General features: G+C 34.4%; 1 protein-coding gene and 1 non-coding gene across 5 annotated transcripts in view; one reads left to right on the top strand and one right to left on the bottom strand.

Annotated features, from left to right (window-relative positions):
• The window catches only part of BRWD3 (bromodomain and WD repeat domain containing 3), a 120,480-nt gene that overhangs the window by 35,461 nt on the left and 66,159 nt on the right, over positions 1-18,860 (top strand). For all 4 annotated transcript variants that reach the window (XM_031671567.2, XM_031671566.2, XM_031671565.2 and 1 more), the window contains exons 7-8: positions 5,139-5,299; positions 6,574-6,795. In XM_031671567.2, the coding sequence (XP_031527427.1) occupies positions 5,139-5,299; positions 6,574-6,795 (383 nt within the window). The remainder of the gene's footprint in view (positions 1-5,138; positions 5,300-6,573; positions 6,796-18,860) is intronic.
• TRNAA-UGC (transfer RNA alanine (anticodon UGC)) lies at positions 7,004-7,076 on the bottom strand. Its single transcript has one exon. It is a non-coding gene; the product is annotated as a tRNA-Ala (tRNA).

The raw sequence follows: 18,860 nt of genomic DNA, 5'->3' as shown, positions 1-18,860 counted from the left end.
GGCTTTTTTCATGCTTTATTTATTTTTATCAAGGTGTAGTTGATTTACAGTATTATATATTTCAGGTGTACAACATAGTGATTCACAATTTTTAAAGATTATACTCCATTTATAGTTACTATAAAATATTGGCTATATTTCCTGTACTGTACAATATATCCTTGTAGCTTATTTGTTTTATACATACATACTAGTTTATACCTCTTAATGCCCTACCCCATCAGTGGTATTGTGTTTTTAATTTTGGTTTCTGCATATTTGTTGTTAGTGTATAGAAATACAGTTGATTTGTGTGCATTGATCTTATTTCCCTTTACCTTACTGAACTCTATTATTTCTAAGAGTTTTCAATCTTTTTAAACATCCTCCATCTTGGTTTTTTTTATTGTAGTTTTGGGATTGGATGATTTGGCAGATCTAATTATGTTCTGGGATGGTTTGAGCTAGAAGTTAAGGTTTGGGGTGAAACCTATTGTCAGTAGAGCATAGTTTACCTATTGGGGGCAAATTATAATTAAAATTTGTTTTTCTCTCATTTTCAGAAAAGCTGTTACATAATATTAGTTAAGAGATCATCCTCTGAAGCCAGATTACCTAGGTTTGATCCTGGCTCTGCTGCTTACTAAGTAAGCTTGGGGTCTTGGATATATTATTTAACCCCTTTATGCCTCAGTTTCCATGTATTTAAAAAGTAGATATTAATAGTACTCATTTCATAGGGTTAAATAAGTTAAACACATAAAGTACTTCACATAGTACCTGGCACATAAAAAGTATTAAAAAGTGTTTAGTTTTATTATATAATAAGGGATTTATTTGTCAACTCTGATCAGCAAAGTATGAATTTTTTTATATGTTTTATTATTTTCTTTAGCATAGAGATCACTATCATTAGATTAACTGATCTAATACCAACCAAATCTTTTCCCCTTCCCTCCACCCCATCCATTTTGGAATGTGAGAGCACTGAGATCGCAGAGAGGAAAGGAAAGGGAAGAGAAATAGGAACCAAACCTCATAGAATCTAAACCTACTGTGCTGGACATTTTTCAAAATTCATTTCACTTAATTTTCAAGATAGGTAGTATTATGCCTGTTTTATAGGTTTCATAGATAAGGAAGAAGCTAGACCACTTGTTCTTTTCTCGATACTATGTTGCCTTTTTACTACATCACTCTGCCAAAATAGAAGGAATTGGTAAAGAAAGAACCAACTCTCCCAGCACCTGTTGAGCTACTTTCCCACAGGATTACTATTTTATATGTCCTTTGCCCTGCCCTCCTTGCCCCTCAAACACATGTCCTGATGATTTACCTCTTTGTATTGATTAGTGACTTGATACCCAGAAAAACAAGGAGTTGAGCTCGGTATCTTTTATTTGGTGGGAAGTAAACATTGGTGATATATTTAAACATAAAGCACTAACTGAGAGGCAGCTGTGGTGTAAGAAAAAGGACACTGTACCCAAGTTCAAGCACCTTCCTTCTCTATTAGTTATCACCTGTATGACTTTAGAAAACTTGCTTCACCAACCTGAATTGTAGTTTATTTATATGTATAATGAGTGGTTGAACTAAAAATTAATCTTTAAAGTCCCTTCAGGCTCTAGCATGATTCTGTAACAGACACTAGTTCAAAGAGAAAGGCAAAACATTGTTTCTTGTAGACTACTTTCTAGGGCCTCAGAAATGGTGATTAGCCTCTCAGAATCTTCACTGGTGTTGGTTTGCATTTTTTCCTTTTTATTTATTTATTTTTGACAAATACAAATTATGTACATTTAAGTTGTACAATGTGATGCTTTGATATATGTCTACAATGTAAAAGATTACCACAATAAAATATTAACATGTCCATTACCTATCATGTTACCATTTTTTTGTGTGTATGTACGATGAGAACATGTAAGATCTACTTTCTTAACAAACTTCAAGTATATAATAGATTATTATTAACTATAGTAGCTAAGCTGTATATTAAGTCTACAGAATGTTTTCATCTTAAAACTGAATGTACTTTTTGACAGTATCTTCTCCCACCCCCTACACCCCAGTCTCTCGCAATCGCCATTCTACTTATTGTTACTATGAATTCAACTCATATTTTTTTTTAAGATTCTGCATATAAGTGAAATCATGCAGTATTTGTCCTGCTCTGTCTGGTTTTTTTCCCTTAGCATACTGTCCGCCAAGTTCAGCCATATTGTCACAGATGGCAGGTTTGCATTTTCTTACACCCAAAGGTAGCTTTTCCTGTTTTCTGCATTTCCTATGTCTAGGATTAAAGAGCACAAAGATCACTTACCTTTTAAATGTAAATTTCAATGAAAAATTTCACATGACAGAAAATTAGTAGAAATATTAAATTTCTAATTGTACCTGTAGACAAATGTCTCTTCATGTGGTTGAGTCAAATGCTTGTTTGAGCCTATGCTTTTTACAAAAAAAGGGCCTTTTCAGTGTACATTTTAATTAAAATATATTTGACATATAATATTGTATAAATTTAAGGCTATACAACTTGTTAATTTGATAACATTTACATATTGTAATATGATTTCCATTGTAGTGATAATTAACACCTGTATCACATTACATAATTATAATTTCATTTTAGTGGTTGGAATAATTAAGTTCTAGTCTCTTAGCAAGTTTGATGATTATAAAACAATATTGTTGTCTATTTTCACTATACTGTGCATTAGATATCTGGAACTTATTGGCTGTACCAATTTACATTTCCACCAACAGTGTACAGGGGTACTTTTTTTTTCCACATCCTTGCCAACATTTTTTATTTGTGTTCTTTTCGATGATAGCCATTCTGACAGATGTGAAGTGGTATTTCATTGTGGTTTTGATTTGCATTTCCCCTGATGACTAGCAGTGTTGAGCATCTTTTAGTGTACCTGTTGGCCATCTGTATGTCTTCTTCGAAGAAATGTCTCTTTAGGTCTTCTGCCCATTTTTCAGTTGGGTGGTTTATTTTATTGATGTGGGTTGTATGAGCTGTTTATATATGTTGGATATTAATCCTGTGTTGGTAATATCATTTGCAACTATTTTCTCCCATTGAGTCGGTTGTCATTTCATTTTGTTGATGGTTTCCTTTGCTGTGCAAACCTTTTTAAGTTGTTTAGGTTCCACATTTGTTTATTTTTGCTTTTATTCCTTTACTCTAGGAGGTGGATCCAAAAAAATATTGGCTGCAATTTATTTTCAAGTGCTCTGCTCATGTTTTCCTCTAGGAGTTTTATAGTGTCTGGTCTTACATTTAGGTCTTTAATCCATTTGAATTTATTTTTGTATATGGTGTTAGATAATGTTCTAATTTTATTTTACAAGTAATTGTCCAGTTTTCCCAACACCACTTATTGAAGGACTGTCTTTTCTCCATTGTATACTCTTGCCTCCTTTGTCATAGATTAATTGACTATGTGTGTGGGTTTATTTCTTGGCTTGTTTCCTTGTTCTGTTGATCTATTTGCCAGTACCATACTGTTTTGATGACTGTAGCTTTGTAGAATAGTCTGAATTTAGGGAGTGTGATTCCTTCAGTTCTGTTCTTCTTTCTTAAGATTGTTTTGGCTATTCAGGGTCCAAGTTCCAGAGGCCAGTAGTTCCAAGGTTGAGAAATTCTTCTTTAAACACCTTTTCCTCTATTTACTTACAAAGTATGAACATAAGAAAGCAAAGTAGAAGTAATGGTGGATTGTTTTAAGGAACTCAGTGCAGTAAGAAATGTTTGACTGGAGAAGGAAGATTACTAAAGTATGAAAGTTATGGTGCCTACTTTTCCCATCTTAGAGTTGTGGACATTTCTAGAGGTTGGAATGGGAAGCAACTGCCAGAAAGAATTCCTCTTACCTAGTACTGATGCTTATGGATTTTCCACCATTATTTACTCAACATCTCAACATACTCAGATCTCTAATACGTTCTTATGACTTGCATTCAAAATTGGATTTTGCTATTGATCATTCATTTTTGTCACTTTGTAAGTTAAAAATGGCCAGTGTATTGAGCTTTGCTTGAAAAAGACTTCATTGCTCTTAAGATTGAGGTGTTAATAGGTTTCATTTTTTTATTGTGACATGGTTCTAATTGTACTAATCTAGCTACAACTGAATTCTTGCCTTAAGTTTGCCTTGCTTCAACATAAAGCTGTTATCGTTTATGCTATATTATTTAGGCAATATGATAAAATTTTGCCTTGCTTTAAGGTCACTTTGAATTTATAAGTCTCCTATATTTTGATTAAAATGTAGTAGATGGGATGTTAAATATTTTCAGTGTATAAGGGAAGACTAGAGTAATTCACAGAGCAGGTGGGTACTTGTTTATCTTTACATAGGTCACAGCATCTTCATTTTAGGGAGGTGAGTAGAATCCAGGTGGTATTTGGATAAGAATTGTACAGATATGTGCTTTATTCTTCCTTTTTTTTAGAAAATTAAGAATACAAAACAAACAAGAAGGCAGAATCTAAGACAACTTCATAGAAGATAAAGCCTCAAAAGTTCATTGACAGCTAGAGGGCAAGTCTAGTTTTTGAAATCAAAATAAGGGAGAACCTATAGACAAGCCTAGAAAGGGTTGTTTATTACTGAAAACCTGTGTGGTGATCATGGGCTCCTTTCTCTTTTTCTGTATAAAGCACTTGTATTACTCTTGAAATTTTAAGGGCAGTTATATATGGGGTTGATGGGTGTGAGGAGGTAGGATAGAAGTTCATGAAATTCCCTATATAAGTTTTAAGATGTATTTTACTTAACCAAATGTAGTCTTTATTATAAAATTCCTTCGTGTTATAGTAAGATTTACCTGTGTGTTTAAAGTGACAGTGTCTTTGACTATAATATACCAAGAAATGGGAATGTACTTGAGAAACCCTAGTAAGGCAAACAGAAAATTAGACTTCTGGGATTTAAAAGATGAGTATTCTTAGTTCTTTCTGGTAGTGAACTTGAGTTCATAAACTAGTGAAATGTATAATGGAATTTAGACTTATCACAGTGTAGAACTGCTGTGGTCTGTGTACCCTGTTTTGTTTCATCTTAGTATTCATGGTTTAACTTTATGAAGTAGGTTTCATTTTTAGATTTTAAGAAGTGAATCTCCTGTTTTATGTTTTCCAGTGAATATCACCTCTGCCAGGCAACTAACCGGATGTAGTCGCTTCAGCCATATTTTCCCTTCATCTGCTTACCAGCACATTAAGATGCATAAGAGAATTCTAGGCCATTTGTCATCTGTCTACTGTGTAGCATTTGACCGAAGTGGGAGAAGAATTTTTACAGTGAGTTTAAAATTTATGATACTGTAGCATATTAGAGATTTACAACAATTGAAGTGAGGCTTTATGGCACTGAATTATGCTTTGTGAGCAATTTATCCTTTTTAGACACATGAATGTAAAAAAAGATGAGTGGGAATTGAAAATCTTTTCTCTTCCTGTATAACTAAACAGATTAACTATAATAATCTCTATCATTTGGGAAATCTAATTTTTAAAGAGTAAATCTGGAGAAGGCCTTATATTCTTGAGGTGATTAATTTATGTGAAACAAGTTTATCTACTCAATTTCATTTCATTCTATTTCAGTGAACATATATCCAAATGCATTTTCATTTGTCACAGTGTAATTGGTGTCAGTTCTGCTTAATTAATAATTACATCATCCTTATGATTAAATAGTTGAACTACACACGGTTAGTAATGAAGATTATAGTTATTGTGTATAGTTTTCTTTGAATTCAATACTAATTATTTTTAAAATTGGAGTTTTATTAACTGGATATTATGTGCTTTTGAGTACAAAATTATAATACACTAATATTACCAAGTAAAGGCTTAATCTTATTGCTTCAGTACTAAGTTAACATAGAAGTATAGGTAATGGCATAATTTTCTTTTGGAGTTCATTGTAGACTCTTCCATTGACATTTTCACGACTCCAAATGCATCACGTAAGTATTTGGATGTTGATGATGATGAAGATTTTCTTTTTTTCAATAAACAGATAATTATTAAATAGCTCATCTACCACATATTGAATTGAGTTTTTACTATTTTAAAGCTCTCTTTTGAAATTCTCAATAGGAAGTTCAACATATTCTCACCAAAGATTATTAACAAAGCCTCATTTACTGAGAAATGCATGTGGACTTTAGGTTAAAGTTTTAAGTATTTGTAGAGAAAAAAATATTAAAGCAATTAAGGAAAAAATGCTATCAGGTGTAAGGATCAAAATAATGGCAGAGATACTTAATGCCAAATCACTTAGAAGTAGGTTAAAATATTTTGAGTTGTCAGAATTGGTAGTAGTTTTGAGGAGTTCTTCACATATACCATTATCAGTTTGGACAGTGCTTTGTGAGTGGTATCTTTTGGACATTTTTGTATTTGCTACTAGATCCATAGTATATGAAGAAAAGAGACTAAAATGTAAAGGCTTAGAAGTAACTTAATAAAATTCCCCCTTTGTCTTTTTGGGTTTTTTTTCCAAGTGAGGGGGAAAGGGGGCAAATTTCTACTTCATTAAATTCTTCTGTCCTTCTGTGTTATTATAGGGTTCAGATGACTGTTTGGTGAAAATTTGGGCAACAGACGATGGACGCCTCCTTGCTACACTTAGAGGGCACTCTGCTGAAATTTCTGACATGGCTGTTAACTACGAAAACACTCTCATTGCCGCAGGCAGCTGTGATAAGGTTGTAAGAGTGTGGTGTCTTCGAACTTGTGCACCAGTTGCAGTCCTTCAGGGACATTCAGCTTCTATTACTTCCATACAGGTAAGAAAAATAAAAAGATACCTCTAATATAAGTAATAAGGATGAGAATTCTCTTGTTTTTAGTTACACTGTGTTAATATAAAGAATGGCAACAGAAAAATTGATCTTTTAAGGGCTTTGTTCCTACCTTATAGACAGGTTTTTTTGTGTTTTTTTTTTGAAGGAGGAAGTAATTAGGTTTATTTATTTACTTATTTCTTTATTTTAACGGAGGCACTGGGGATTGAACCCAGGACCTTGTGCATGCAAAGCACACGCTCTACCACTGAGCTATACTCTCCCATCCAGACAGGTGTTTTTTTAAAGCTCCTTTTTCATATAAATATATTCCCTTTAGATATAAGCAAAAAGTTTGTTGAAAAATTTTTTCAAGTACAATGTGAAACATCTTTTTATCTCATTCATATTTGTGAAGAAGGGAGAAGACTTATAATTGCCTTAAGGAATAACACTAATACTTTTAAGGCAGGATATAGACAGGTTCTAACTTGAATATTGGCATACTTGTGTTAATATTTACTGCAAAACATTTTCCAGTCAGATTTATTGTATTTGTCTGTGTGTGTAATTTAATGTTATGGAAATTTTTATTCTTAGTTTCATTGACTTCCTATTTCAACTTGATGTTTGATATACACTACGTTGACTTCTTTTAAATACTTGTCCATGTAGTGTTTTTACCAGATGTTGGTAGTGAAAGTCCTGGACTTCCTAAAGAACTTTGTCCTCTTCTTTGTGTTGATAGCAAAACTGAGAAACCCTACTGAAACTGTCTTTTATTTTGGTCAAAGAGACCGCTTTTGTGGATGAGATAATCACTCCTATTTGCCTCTAATAAGTATGCCGTTCAATTTTTTGTTATTTAAATAATATGTCATCGGTTTATGAGGTGCTGACAAGAATTGGGTTCAACATATATTGGATTTGAAAAATTTTATGTCAAATTTTTGATTAGTTGAAGTTATTGTTTGGATTTTGTTTTGGGACATTACCAGTTACTTGTGTTCCTGCCATCGTATCTGACACATTATTTCTAGAGTTTAGAGATACTCCCATACAACATAAAAAAGTATGACCATTTATTTAGACTGAAAATGTTTATGATACTTTTGACTCCTTCATAGTTTCATTTGCTAGTTTCTGTCTCATTTCATTCAGATGTGTAAGTGCCCTTGATATCCATGGACTTCTTTTCTATAACATTCTTTCCCTAAGTGATTCCATCAAGTCTCATGGCTTTAAATTTCATCTGTAGGGTAATGAATCCAAATTTCCATCTCGGGGCCTATCTTTTAGCTCCATCCTTCTATATTCAGCAACCCAGTTGGCATCATCACTTGAATGTCTGTGAGGTATCTCAAACTCAACTTCAAAATTGAACCCTTGTCTTCCTTCTTCAGATCTGCTCTCTCAAAGCTTTCCCCATCTAAACAAATTTCATCCTTCCAATTGATCAGAGTAGTCATCCCTGACTTCATTTTCTCATATCCCATATCTTAGTTGTTAGCAAATTATGTTGACTCTACCCTCAGAATATATCCAGAATCTGACAAATTCTTGTGACCTTCACAATTACTACCCTATTGCAAACCACTATCATCTGTAACCTAGATTACTGAAAGAGACTTCTTACTGATCTTCCTGCTTCTTACCTCCCCTCTTTCTTACCTCAGTCTAGCCTGTCTGAATGATTTTTAAATTATTTTTATTTGTTTTTTTTTAATTCTTTTTTTTAAGTTTTTTTGGGGGGTACATAATTAGGATTATTTATTTATTTACTTTTTTAAATGAAGTACTAGGAATTGAACCCAGGACCTTGTGCATGTTAAGCATGTGCTCTACTGCTTTGAGCTACCCTTCCCCCTTGCCTGAATGTTTTTTTTTTTTTTTTTGCAAAGATTTTTGAGGACTTACTGTGCTAAGCACTGTTATATTTGTTGGAATAAAACTATTAAACCAGACAGACAGAACCCGTGACTTGGTTCTTGACTTCTAATTATTGTTAAATTAAACAATTCTGTGTCTTCTTAAAAACAGACTACTGTATTCATGTATTCATACAGAAGTTAAGATAAAAAACACAAAAAATTCATGTGATAATACTAAGCATAGTGGTTTAAGTAACCATTTCTTAGAACCCATTGAATATTGCCTATGTATGTTTCAATATATTCTTTTCTTAACATTTTTTATTGAGTTGTAGTCATTTTTACAATGCTGTGTCAAATTCCAGTGTACAGCACAATTTTTCAGTTATAAATGAACATACATATATTCATCATCACATTTTTTTTCACTGTTAGCTACCACAAAATCTTGTATATATTTCCCTGTGCTACACAATACAATCTTGTTTATCTACTCTACATTTTGAAATCCCAGTCTATCCCTTCCCACCCCCCACCTTCTTGGCAACCACAAGTTTATATTCTATGTCTATGAGTCTGTTTCATTTTGTATTTATGTTATTTCTTTTTTTTAATTCCACATATGAGCGATCTCAGAAGGTATTTTTCTTTCTCTTTCTGGCTTACATCACTTAGAATGACATTCCCCAGGAATATGCATATTGCTGCAAATGGTGTTATGTTGACAGATTTTACGGCTGAAAAGTATTCCATGGTATAAATATACCACCTCTTTATTCAGTCATCTGTGGATGGACATTTAGGCTGTTTCCATGTCTTAACTATTGTAAATCATGCTGCTATGAACATTGGAGTGCAGGTGTCATTTTGAAGTAGGGTTCCTTCTGTATACATGCCCAGGAGTGGGATTCCTGGGTCATACGGTAAGTCTATTCCTAGTCTTTTGAGGAATCTCCATACTGTTTTCCACAGTGGCTGCACCAAACTGCATTTCCACCAGCAGTGTAGGAGGGTTCCCTTTTCTCCACAGCCTCTCCAGCATTTATCGTTTGTGGACTTTTGAATGATGGCCATTCTGGCTGGTGTAAGGTGACACCTCATCGTAGTTTTGATTTGCATATCTCTGATAATTAGTGATATTGACCATTTTTTGATGTGCCTAGTGATCATTTGTATGTCTTCCTTGGAGAATTGCTTGTTTAGGTCTTTTGCCCATTTTTGGATTGGGTTGTTTGTTTGTTTCTTATTACTCGTATGAGCTGCTTATATATTCTGGAGGTCAAGCTTTTGTTGGTTTCGTCATTTGCAAAAATTTTTTCCCATTCTGTAGGTTGTCTTTTTGTTTTACTTATGGTTTCCTTTGCTGTGCAGAAGCTTGTAAATTTAATTATGTCCCATTTGTTTATTCTTGCTTTTATTTCTATTGCTTGGGTGTAGACTGCCCTAGGAGAACATTTTTGAGATGTATCTCGAATCATGCTTTGGCTCTATTTTCTTCTAGGTTTATTTTACCTTGTCTTATGTTTAAGTCTTTGATCCATTTTGAGTTTATTTTTGTGTATGGTGTAAGGGAGTGTTCAAGCTTCATTAATTTACATGCTGCTGTCAGTTTTCCGAAACCCATTTGCTGAAGAGATTGTCTTTATTCCATTGTATATTCTTGCCTCCTTTGTCGAAGATTAGCTGACCAAAAGTTTGTGGGTTGATTTCTGGGCTCTCTATTCTGTTCCATTGGTCCATATATCTGTTTTTGCACCAATACCATGCTGTCTTGATGACTGTAGGTCTATAGTATTGTCTGAAGTCTGGGAGAGTTATTCCTCCAATCTCTTTCTTTTTCTTCAGTAATGCTTTGGCAATGCTAGGTCTTTTGTAGTTCCATATAAATTTTATTATGATTTGTTCTAGTTCTGTGAAATATGTCCTGGGTAATTGGATAGGGATTGCATTAAATCTGTAGATTGCCTTGGGCAGTGTGACCATTTTAACAATATTGATTCTTCCAGTCCAAGAGCATGGAATATCTTTCCATTTTTTAAAGTCTTCTTTAATTTCCTTCATCAATGGTTTATACTTTTCTGTGTATAATTCTTTCACCTCCTTGTTTAGATTTATTCCTAGGTATTTTATTACTTTGGGTGCTATTTTAAAGAAGATCATTTCTTTACTTTCTTTTTCTGTTGATTCATCGTTAGTGTAAAGAAATGCAACTGATTTTTGAATGTTGATCTTGTAACGTGCTAACTTACTGAATTCTTGAATCAGCTCTAGCCGTTTTTGTGTGAACCTTTTAGGGTCTTCTATATATAGTAACATGTCATCAACATATAGTGACACTTTTACCTCTTCTTTTCCAATTTGGATCCCTTTTATTTCGCTCTCTTGCCTGATTGCTGTGGCTAGGACTTCCAAGACTATGTTGAATAGGAGTGGTGATAGTGGGCAGCCTTGTCTTGTCCCAGATTTTAGTGGGAAGCTTTTGAGTCTTTCACTGTTGAGTACTATGCTGGCGGTAGGTTTGTCATATATAGCTTTTATTATGGTCAGATATGTTCCCTCTGTACCCACTTTGACCAGAATTTTTATCATAAATGGGTGTTGAATTTTATCAAATGCTTTTTCTGCATCTATTGAGATGATCATGTGGTTTTTGTCCTTTCTCTTGTTGATGTGATGTACTGGATTGGTTGATTTGCATATGTTGAACCACCCTTGTGTTCCTGGGATGAACCCCAATTGGTCATGATGTATAATCTTTTTAACATGCTGTTGAATTCTATTTGCTAATATTTTGGTAAGGATTTTGGCATCTATGTTCATCAGTTATATTGGTCTGTAATTCTCTTTTTTGGTAGCATCTTTGCCTGGTTTTGGTATCAGGGTGATGGTGGCTTCATAGAATGGGTTTCAGAGTACTCCCTCCTTTTCAGTCTTCTGGAAGAGTTTGAGAAGGACTGGTATGAGTTCTCCTTTGTATGTTTGGTAGAATTCCCCGGTGAAGCCGTCCAGTCCTGGAGTTTTATTTATAGGGAGGTTTTTTAATTGGTAATTGAATTTCATTTCTTGTGATCACTTTGTTCGAGTGGTCAGCTTCTTCTTGATTCAGTCTTGGTGGACTGTATGTTTCCAGAAACTTGTCTGTCTCCTCTAGGTTATCCATTTTGTTTTTATATAGTTTTTCATAATATTCTCGTATGATATTCTGTATTTCTATGTTATTTGTTGTAATTTCTCCATTTTCCTTTCTTATTTTGCTAATTTGTGCTCTCTCTTTTTTCTTCTTTGTGAGTTTTGCCAGAAGTTTGTTGATATAATTTAGCTTTTCAAAAAACCAGTTTTTGTTTTGATTGATTTTTTTCTATGTTTTTTTTCAGTCTCTATTTTATTTATTTCCTCCCTGATCTTTATTATTTCCTTCCTTCTGCTGCCTTTTGGTGGTTTTTGCTTTTCCTTTTCTAATTCTTTTAGCTGGTCTGTTAGATTGTTTATTTGAGTGTGTTTTCTTTTTTGAGGAAGGCCTGTATCACTATAAACTTCCCTCTTAGTACTGCCTTTGCTGTGTCCCATACATTTTGTGTGGTTTTGTTTTCATTTTCATTTGTCTGAAGGTATTTTTTTAATTTCAACTTTGATTTCCTCATTGACCCGTTGGTTTTTTAATAGCATATTGTTTAATCTCCATACTTTCCTTTTTTTCCCCTTTGTTTCTCTGTTGTTGATTTCTAGTTTCATGGCATTGTGGTCAGTAAAGATGCTTGAGATAATTTCTATCTTCTTAAAATTTTTGAGGCTTATTTTGTGCCCAAGTACATGATCAATCCTGGAAAATATTCCATGTGCACTTGAAAAGAATATATCCTCATTTTGGGGGGTGCAATGCTCTGAAAATATTCACCAAATCTAGCTTTTCTAGTATATTATTTAATTTCTCTGTTGCCTTATTTATTTTCTGTGTGGAAGAGCTGTCTAGTGATGTTGATGCGGTGTTGAAATCTCTGACAATGATTTATTCCCATCAATATTCCCATTATCTCTGTTAGTAATTGCTTTTTGTGTTTAGGTGTTCCCATGTTGGGTCAAAATATTTTAATGAGCATAATATCCTCATCTTGTATTACTCCTTTAATCATTATAAAATGTCCTTTATCTTTCGTTATGGCCTTTGTTTTAAAGTCTAATTTGTCTGAGATTAGTACTGCTACACGTGTTTTTTGTCTTTTCCATTTGCATGGAATATCCTTTTCCTTCCTTTCACTCTCAATCTCTATGTGTCCTTCTCCCTAAAGTGGATCTCTTGTATGCAGCATATTGGATGTCCTTGCTTTATTATCCAGTCTGCCACTCTATGTCTTTTGATTGGAGCATTTAGTCCATTAGTGTTTACAGTGATTAACAGTAGATTTGTGTTTATTTCCATTTTGAACGTATTTTTGCAGTTGATTTGGTATTTCCTCTTTGTTCCTTTCTTTGTCTTTTGTTGTTTGGTAATTTTCCTTTGTATTATTATGGATTTTATTTAGTTTTTATGACTCACTTGTAAGTTTTGGCTTGTGGTTACCCTTTTTTTAAGTCTATTAACCCATGACTATACTGTTTGTATTAAACAGATAGTAATATAAGCTCAAGCCCATCCTACCAAGAACAAAAAAAAATTTTTTAAAAGTAAGAAAAAAAGATACTCTGTATTTTCTTGTTTCTCTCTCCCACTCTTAATGCTTTAGATGTCTTCTTTGAAAATTTTTTGTTTATTTTATTTGTAATTTGGTAGTTATCATCTTCTAGCTATGAGTTTCTCATTTCTATAGCATCCTGCTTGTTTTGTATTTAGAGTAGACCTTTCAATACTTCTTGTAGTATGGGTTTACTGTTGCTAAACTGTTCTAGTTTTTGCTTGTCTGTGAAATTTTTTATCTTTATTTCTAGTCTTAAGGATAGCCTTGCTGGATAAAGTATCCTAAGCTGCATCTTTTTTTTTTTCATTCAGGACTTTGAATGTATCTTGCAACTCCCTTCTGGTCTGTAGTGTTTTGTAGAGAAATTAGCTGAGAACCTTATGGGGGTTCCCTTGTAACTCACTCTTTGTTTTTCTCTTGCTGCTTTTAGGATCATTTCCTTATCCTTGACTCTGGCCATCTTGATTATGATAGATCTTAGTGTGGGTCTATTTGGGATCTTCCCATTTGAGATCCTCTAAGCCTCCTGTACTTGGATATCTGATTCCTTCCTTAGGTTTGGGAAGTTTTCAGTCATGATTTCTACAAATATTTTTTAATCCCCTTTGTTCTTTCTTCCCCTCTGTAACCCCTGTTATGTGTAGATTGGCATGCTTTGTATTATCCCATAGGTCCCTTATTTTGTTTTCATTGTTTTTTATTTGTTTTTCTCTCAGCTGTTCTGATTGGGTGCTTTCTGATGTCCTGTCTTCTAGGTCACTTATTAGTTCCTCTGCAGTATCTATTCTGCTTTGTACAGCCTTTAGATCAGCTCTTATCTCATCAAATGAGTTTACCAATTCTACTTGGCTCGTCTTTATAGCTTCAGTTTCATTTTTGACATATTTTATATCTCTAAACACTATCTCTTTTAGTTCCTTAAGTACTTTCATCACTCCTTTTTTGAAATGTTGGTTTAGTAGGCCATCAGTGTCTATTTCATTGATCGTCTTTTCAGGGGATTTCTCTTGATCTTTTAATTGAAAGTGGTTCCTCTACTTCTTCATCTTGCTCGTATCTCAGTGTCATTGTGGCTTTTGGAGTATCAGTTATCTATTGTGGTCCTTAACGAGATTATTTATCTATCTATTGCCTATCTAGGAATAAATCTTGAAAAAAAGAGAGAGAGAATTTTAAAAGAAGGGAGGAAAAAAAGATTTGAAAACCATGTATCATCAGTAATAGAAGAGCAAGTTGAATCAGAATAGCAATCGAGTTGAGATGTCTTTTAAATGTTTAAAAAGAGGAGGAAAATACTAAAAACAATATTTGAAATCTGTGTATAATCAATAATAGGAGATCAAAACCATGAGAAATGAAAATGAAATCAGGTATATTTTTTAAGAAATAATAAAAAATATTTTAAAGAAAAATTTAAAAGGAATTAAAACTGGAAGCATATACAATTTTTTAAAAAGTAAAAATTAAAAAGGTAATAGAAAATAGAACAGATAAAAAAGCTAAAATAAAAAGAATTTTAAAAGAAAGGAGGAAAAAAGATTTCAAAACAGTTCATAATCAATAATAGAAGGCAAGTTGATGCAGAAGAGCATTCGGGTTGAGACATCTTTTAAAAACCTTTAAAAAGGAGAAAAGTGAAAAATAAATATTTGAAATCTGTGTATAATCATTAACAGGAGATCAAAACCAAGAGAAATATAAATGAAGTGGATTTTTAAAAATAATAATGATAAAAATGTTTTAAAAGGAAAATTTTAAGGGGATTAAAAGTGAAAGCATATACATTTGTTTAAAAAATAAAAATTAAAAAGATAATATAAAATCGAACAGATATAAAAAAGATTTTAAAAAAGTGGTGTGTTCTCGTGGAGAGTTTGCAGTCTTAATGATTTTATTGAAAAGTCTTTCTGTCTTCCCCCTGTTTCATGAACTCAGCTTGCTGCTTCGAGGCCCTCTGTTGGTTCCCCTTGTCTGTGCTGCTCCCAGTGCCTATAGGCACGCAGATCGCTCCCCTCCCAACACTGGTCAGGTGCTGCGCTCCTTCAAGATGGGCAGGCAGGTCACTCCCCCTCTGGATGCCGCAGTCTGATGCTATGCTTGGGTGAGGTAGGTGGGTGAATTGCGCCTACTCCCAGCACCGTAGTCAAGTGCTTTGCTCCTGCCAGGAAGGTGAGTGGCCGCCCTCCTTCTTCTGGTGCTGGTCACTCCCCTGCTCTGTGCAGCTGCCCGCTCCACCCCAGGTCCACACTCCATAGGTGGGCTTGAGGAAGACGCTGGAACAGCTCTGCCTCTGCTCCATGCCAAAACTCTGCTCCTTGTTTGTCTTGGCTGCGTGAGTTGTCTGAAGTACCAGGACAGAAAGATTCTATCTGCCTCAGGCTGTGAACAAGTCTCCATCTGGCCTTTGAGGCTGCTAAGCTCTTTGGTACAGATGCAGGTTTCAACCCCACCCCCGCCTGGGTGCTAAGCGCAGGAGGATATGGGGGCTGTGGCTGAGCCCCACCTGTCTTCTCCTGAAAACCTTTGGCGAGTTTTCATAGATGGGAGTATGGCACCCTTCACCCCAGGATACATCAGCTGTGTTGTTTTATGGAAGGCCCAGGTTGTTTTGCCCTGTGTACCCACTCATCCACAGCACTCAGCCCCTTGCAGTCCCTCAGGGTTGCCTCTGTGCAGCTGCCCCACTCCTCTCCCTGACTCGGGTAGCCTGCCCCGTTCCCCACCTGCTGCTTTGCCTCTAGGGCTGGGAGTTGCGGAGACCTTCTATGCCCGTTTAACTTAGTTTTGTCGGTCAAGGACTGCTCCATACGTAACCGAGCCTTGGAAGCTCCCCCTCCATCCCACTATCTCTCCGTTGGAGAGGAGGAAATTCAGTGAATGAGTGCTATTCCTCCTTTGCCACTCCTTCCCCGTAGGACCAGTCCCACACTGTTTTGCTTTTTCTTCTTTCTTTTTTCCTTTTCTCCTACCAGATTCTTGGCATCTTTGTCTTTTGAAGAGGGCGATGTTCTTTTGGAGTTCGGCAGGTGCTGTGGTTGGCTGAGTGGGTCCGTGGATTTGAGTTTTGGTGTATTTGTGGGAGAGGGTGAGCTACCACCGTCTTTCTACTCTGCCATCTTGGCCCCCACTTGCCTGAATAGTTTTAAAATGGAAATTAACTCATGTCACTGGTGCTCAGAACCTTCAGTAGCCTCCAAACTCAGTTAAGGCTGGAATTTTTTTTTTAATTTTTCAATTTTATTGAAGCATAATTGATAAAAAATAGTATATATTTAAAGTGTACAATATGATATGATATATATAGATCTTGTGAAATATTTACCTCATTCTAGCAAATTAACATGTACGTTACCTCATAGTTCCCATTTTTGTGTATGTGATTTGAATTCTTAGAATCTACTCTTTTAGCAAATTACGAGTATACAGTACCGTATCATTAATTATAATCACCATGCAGTACATCAGATCCTCAGAACTCATTCATATTCTAGCTTCAAGGTTGTTACTATTTGATCAACACCTCCCAAGTTCCACCAGCCCTCAGCCCCCAGCAACCACCATTCACCACTGTACTCTTTGTTTCTCATAGAAAAAGATGAGATTTTTGATTATCAAATGTGGGGGGTTCTTAGAGAGGGAAGGGAGAAGGTGGTTAAAAATTACAAACTGCCAGTTATAAGATAAATAAGTACTAGGGATGTAATGTACAACATGATGACCACAGTTAACACTGCTATGTGATATATATGAAAGTTGTTCAGAGAATAGATCCCAAGAGCTCGCATGACAAGGAAATTTTTTTTCTTTTTATTTTATCTATAGGAGATGATGGATGTTAAGTAAACCTATTGTGATAATCCTTTCACAATATATGTAAATCAAACCATCATATAAAGCTGAAGATTTTACAATGATCCACAATGCCTTACTTTCTCAGCCCCTTGCTCTCTTTGACCTTATCTCCTACTACTTGTTTCCTTTTCTTGTTCTGCTTTAGCTGCTACCCTGTTTTTTAGACTACTGTAGCTACACTCCAGCCTTTGCTCTTGCTGTTTCATGTCTCTGAAATGGTCCTCCTTGGATATTTATGTGGATGTTCCCTTACTTTTTGTTGTTGTTGTTACTGTTCCCTTAACTTTCTAAGTGATGGAAATGTCTGTCACTTTCTCAGGGAGACCTTCTCTAACCAACTTACCACTTTAAAATTGTAAATTGTTACCCCCACCAGCATACTTTCATTTTTGTCCATAGTAATGGTCACCATTTAGCATGTATTGTATATGCTTTATTCTTTGCTAAATGACAGTCTCTGTTAACATTTTGTTGTATTATTATTTTTTCAGTTTATTTTTTTAAATAAGATTGATGTAAAATGGTATGATGTTAATAGTGGTTGCCTCTGGGTGGTGGGATTATAAATAGCTTTTATTCTGTTTTTCTATATTTCCTAAATTTTCTTCAATAACCATGTATTAATTTGTATTCAGAAATGCACATGTAAAGTGTCTTCATTTTTATAATCTTTAATACAATTTCTCACTTAAAAACTGTCCAATTAAAGTATATTAATGGACTGGATTCGTCTTGTGATTGAAACAGTTTAATACAATGAAAATAAAAAAGGTTTTAGTGTTTCTTCAAACTTAATAAAATCATACTACTTCATATTTGTCTCATTCCCATAAGATCTTAGATCAGCAAATTTGCAGACCAGATGGTAAATATTTTAGGCTTTGCAAGCCATATGATCTCTGTTACAACTACTTAACTTTGCTGTTGCAATGCAAAAGCAAGTATAGACAGTGTAAGGTGACTGTATTCCAATAAAACTTTATTTACAGAAACAGGCAGGAAGCTGGATTTGGTGTGTAGGCCATAATTTGCATGTTCCTGTTACCAATTATGGATTAAGCTTTCTAATACAAGCTTCTCTACCTCAGAAAATACAAGTATACTACCTGAGTAATGGTTTCTTTACTGTACATCAACTATTAATGGATAGTATTAATTGATACTTTTTGTTTGATTTAAACTCTGTAGTCTTTAGAAGTTCTGTGCTTCTAAGTACGAAAACTAAATACATGATTTCTAGTATCTATAATGATCTTTTTTTTTATTTGAGTTTAAAGTTTATTCAAATCCTATTCATCTTAATCCTTAATCTTCATCTCAATGGAAAGTGTTCATTGTGTTTATTTGGTATTTTAAAAATTCATGGGCATTCTAGAGACCCTGGTTTTATTTTCAACCTTTCCCTGTGTCTCAGGCATCAGGAGCCCAGTGTCTTTTTCTTTCTCTGTGATTCTCTTCTGTGAACGTGTAAAATACAAAGTGTTAGAGGCTGAGATTCCTACATGATAAAGACCATCCATGATCCATCTAGGATAATAGCCATATTTTAAATGGGCAATTTAAGTATATTTTTAATCTCCTTTCCCCACAATGATATATATAGAGATTTGATCTATTTTGTGTTATCTTTTGAAATATGAAAATGATTTAAATTTTAAAATGACAGAATTTA

Source organism: Vicugna pacos, chromosome X (genome assembly GCF_048564905.1).
Source record: "Vicugna pacos chromosome X, VicPac4, whole genome shotgun sequence".
In the NCBI taxonomy this organism is placed as follows: domain Eukaryota; kingdom Metazoa; phylum Chordata; class Mammalia; order Artiodactyla; family Camelidae; genus Vicugna; species Vicugna pacos.
This window is presented reverse-complemented; position numbering and strand designations above follow the sequence as displayed.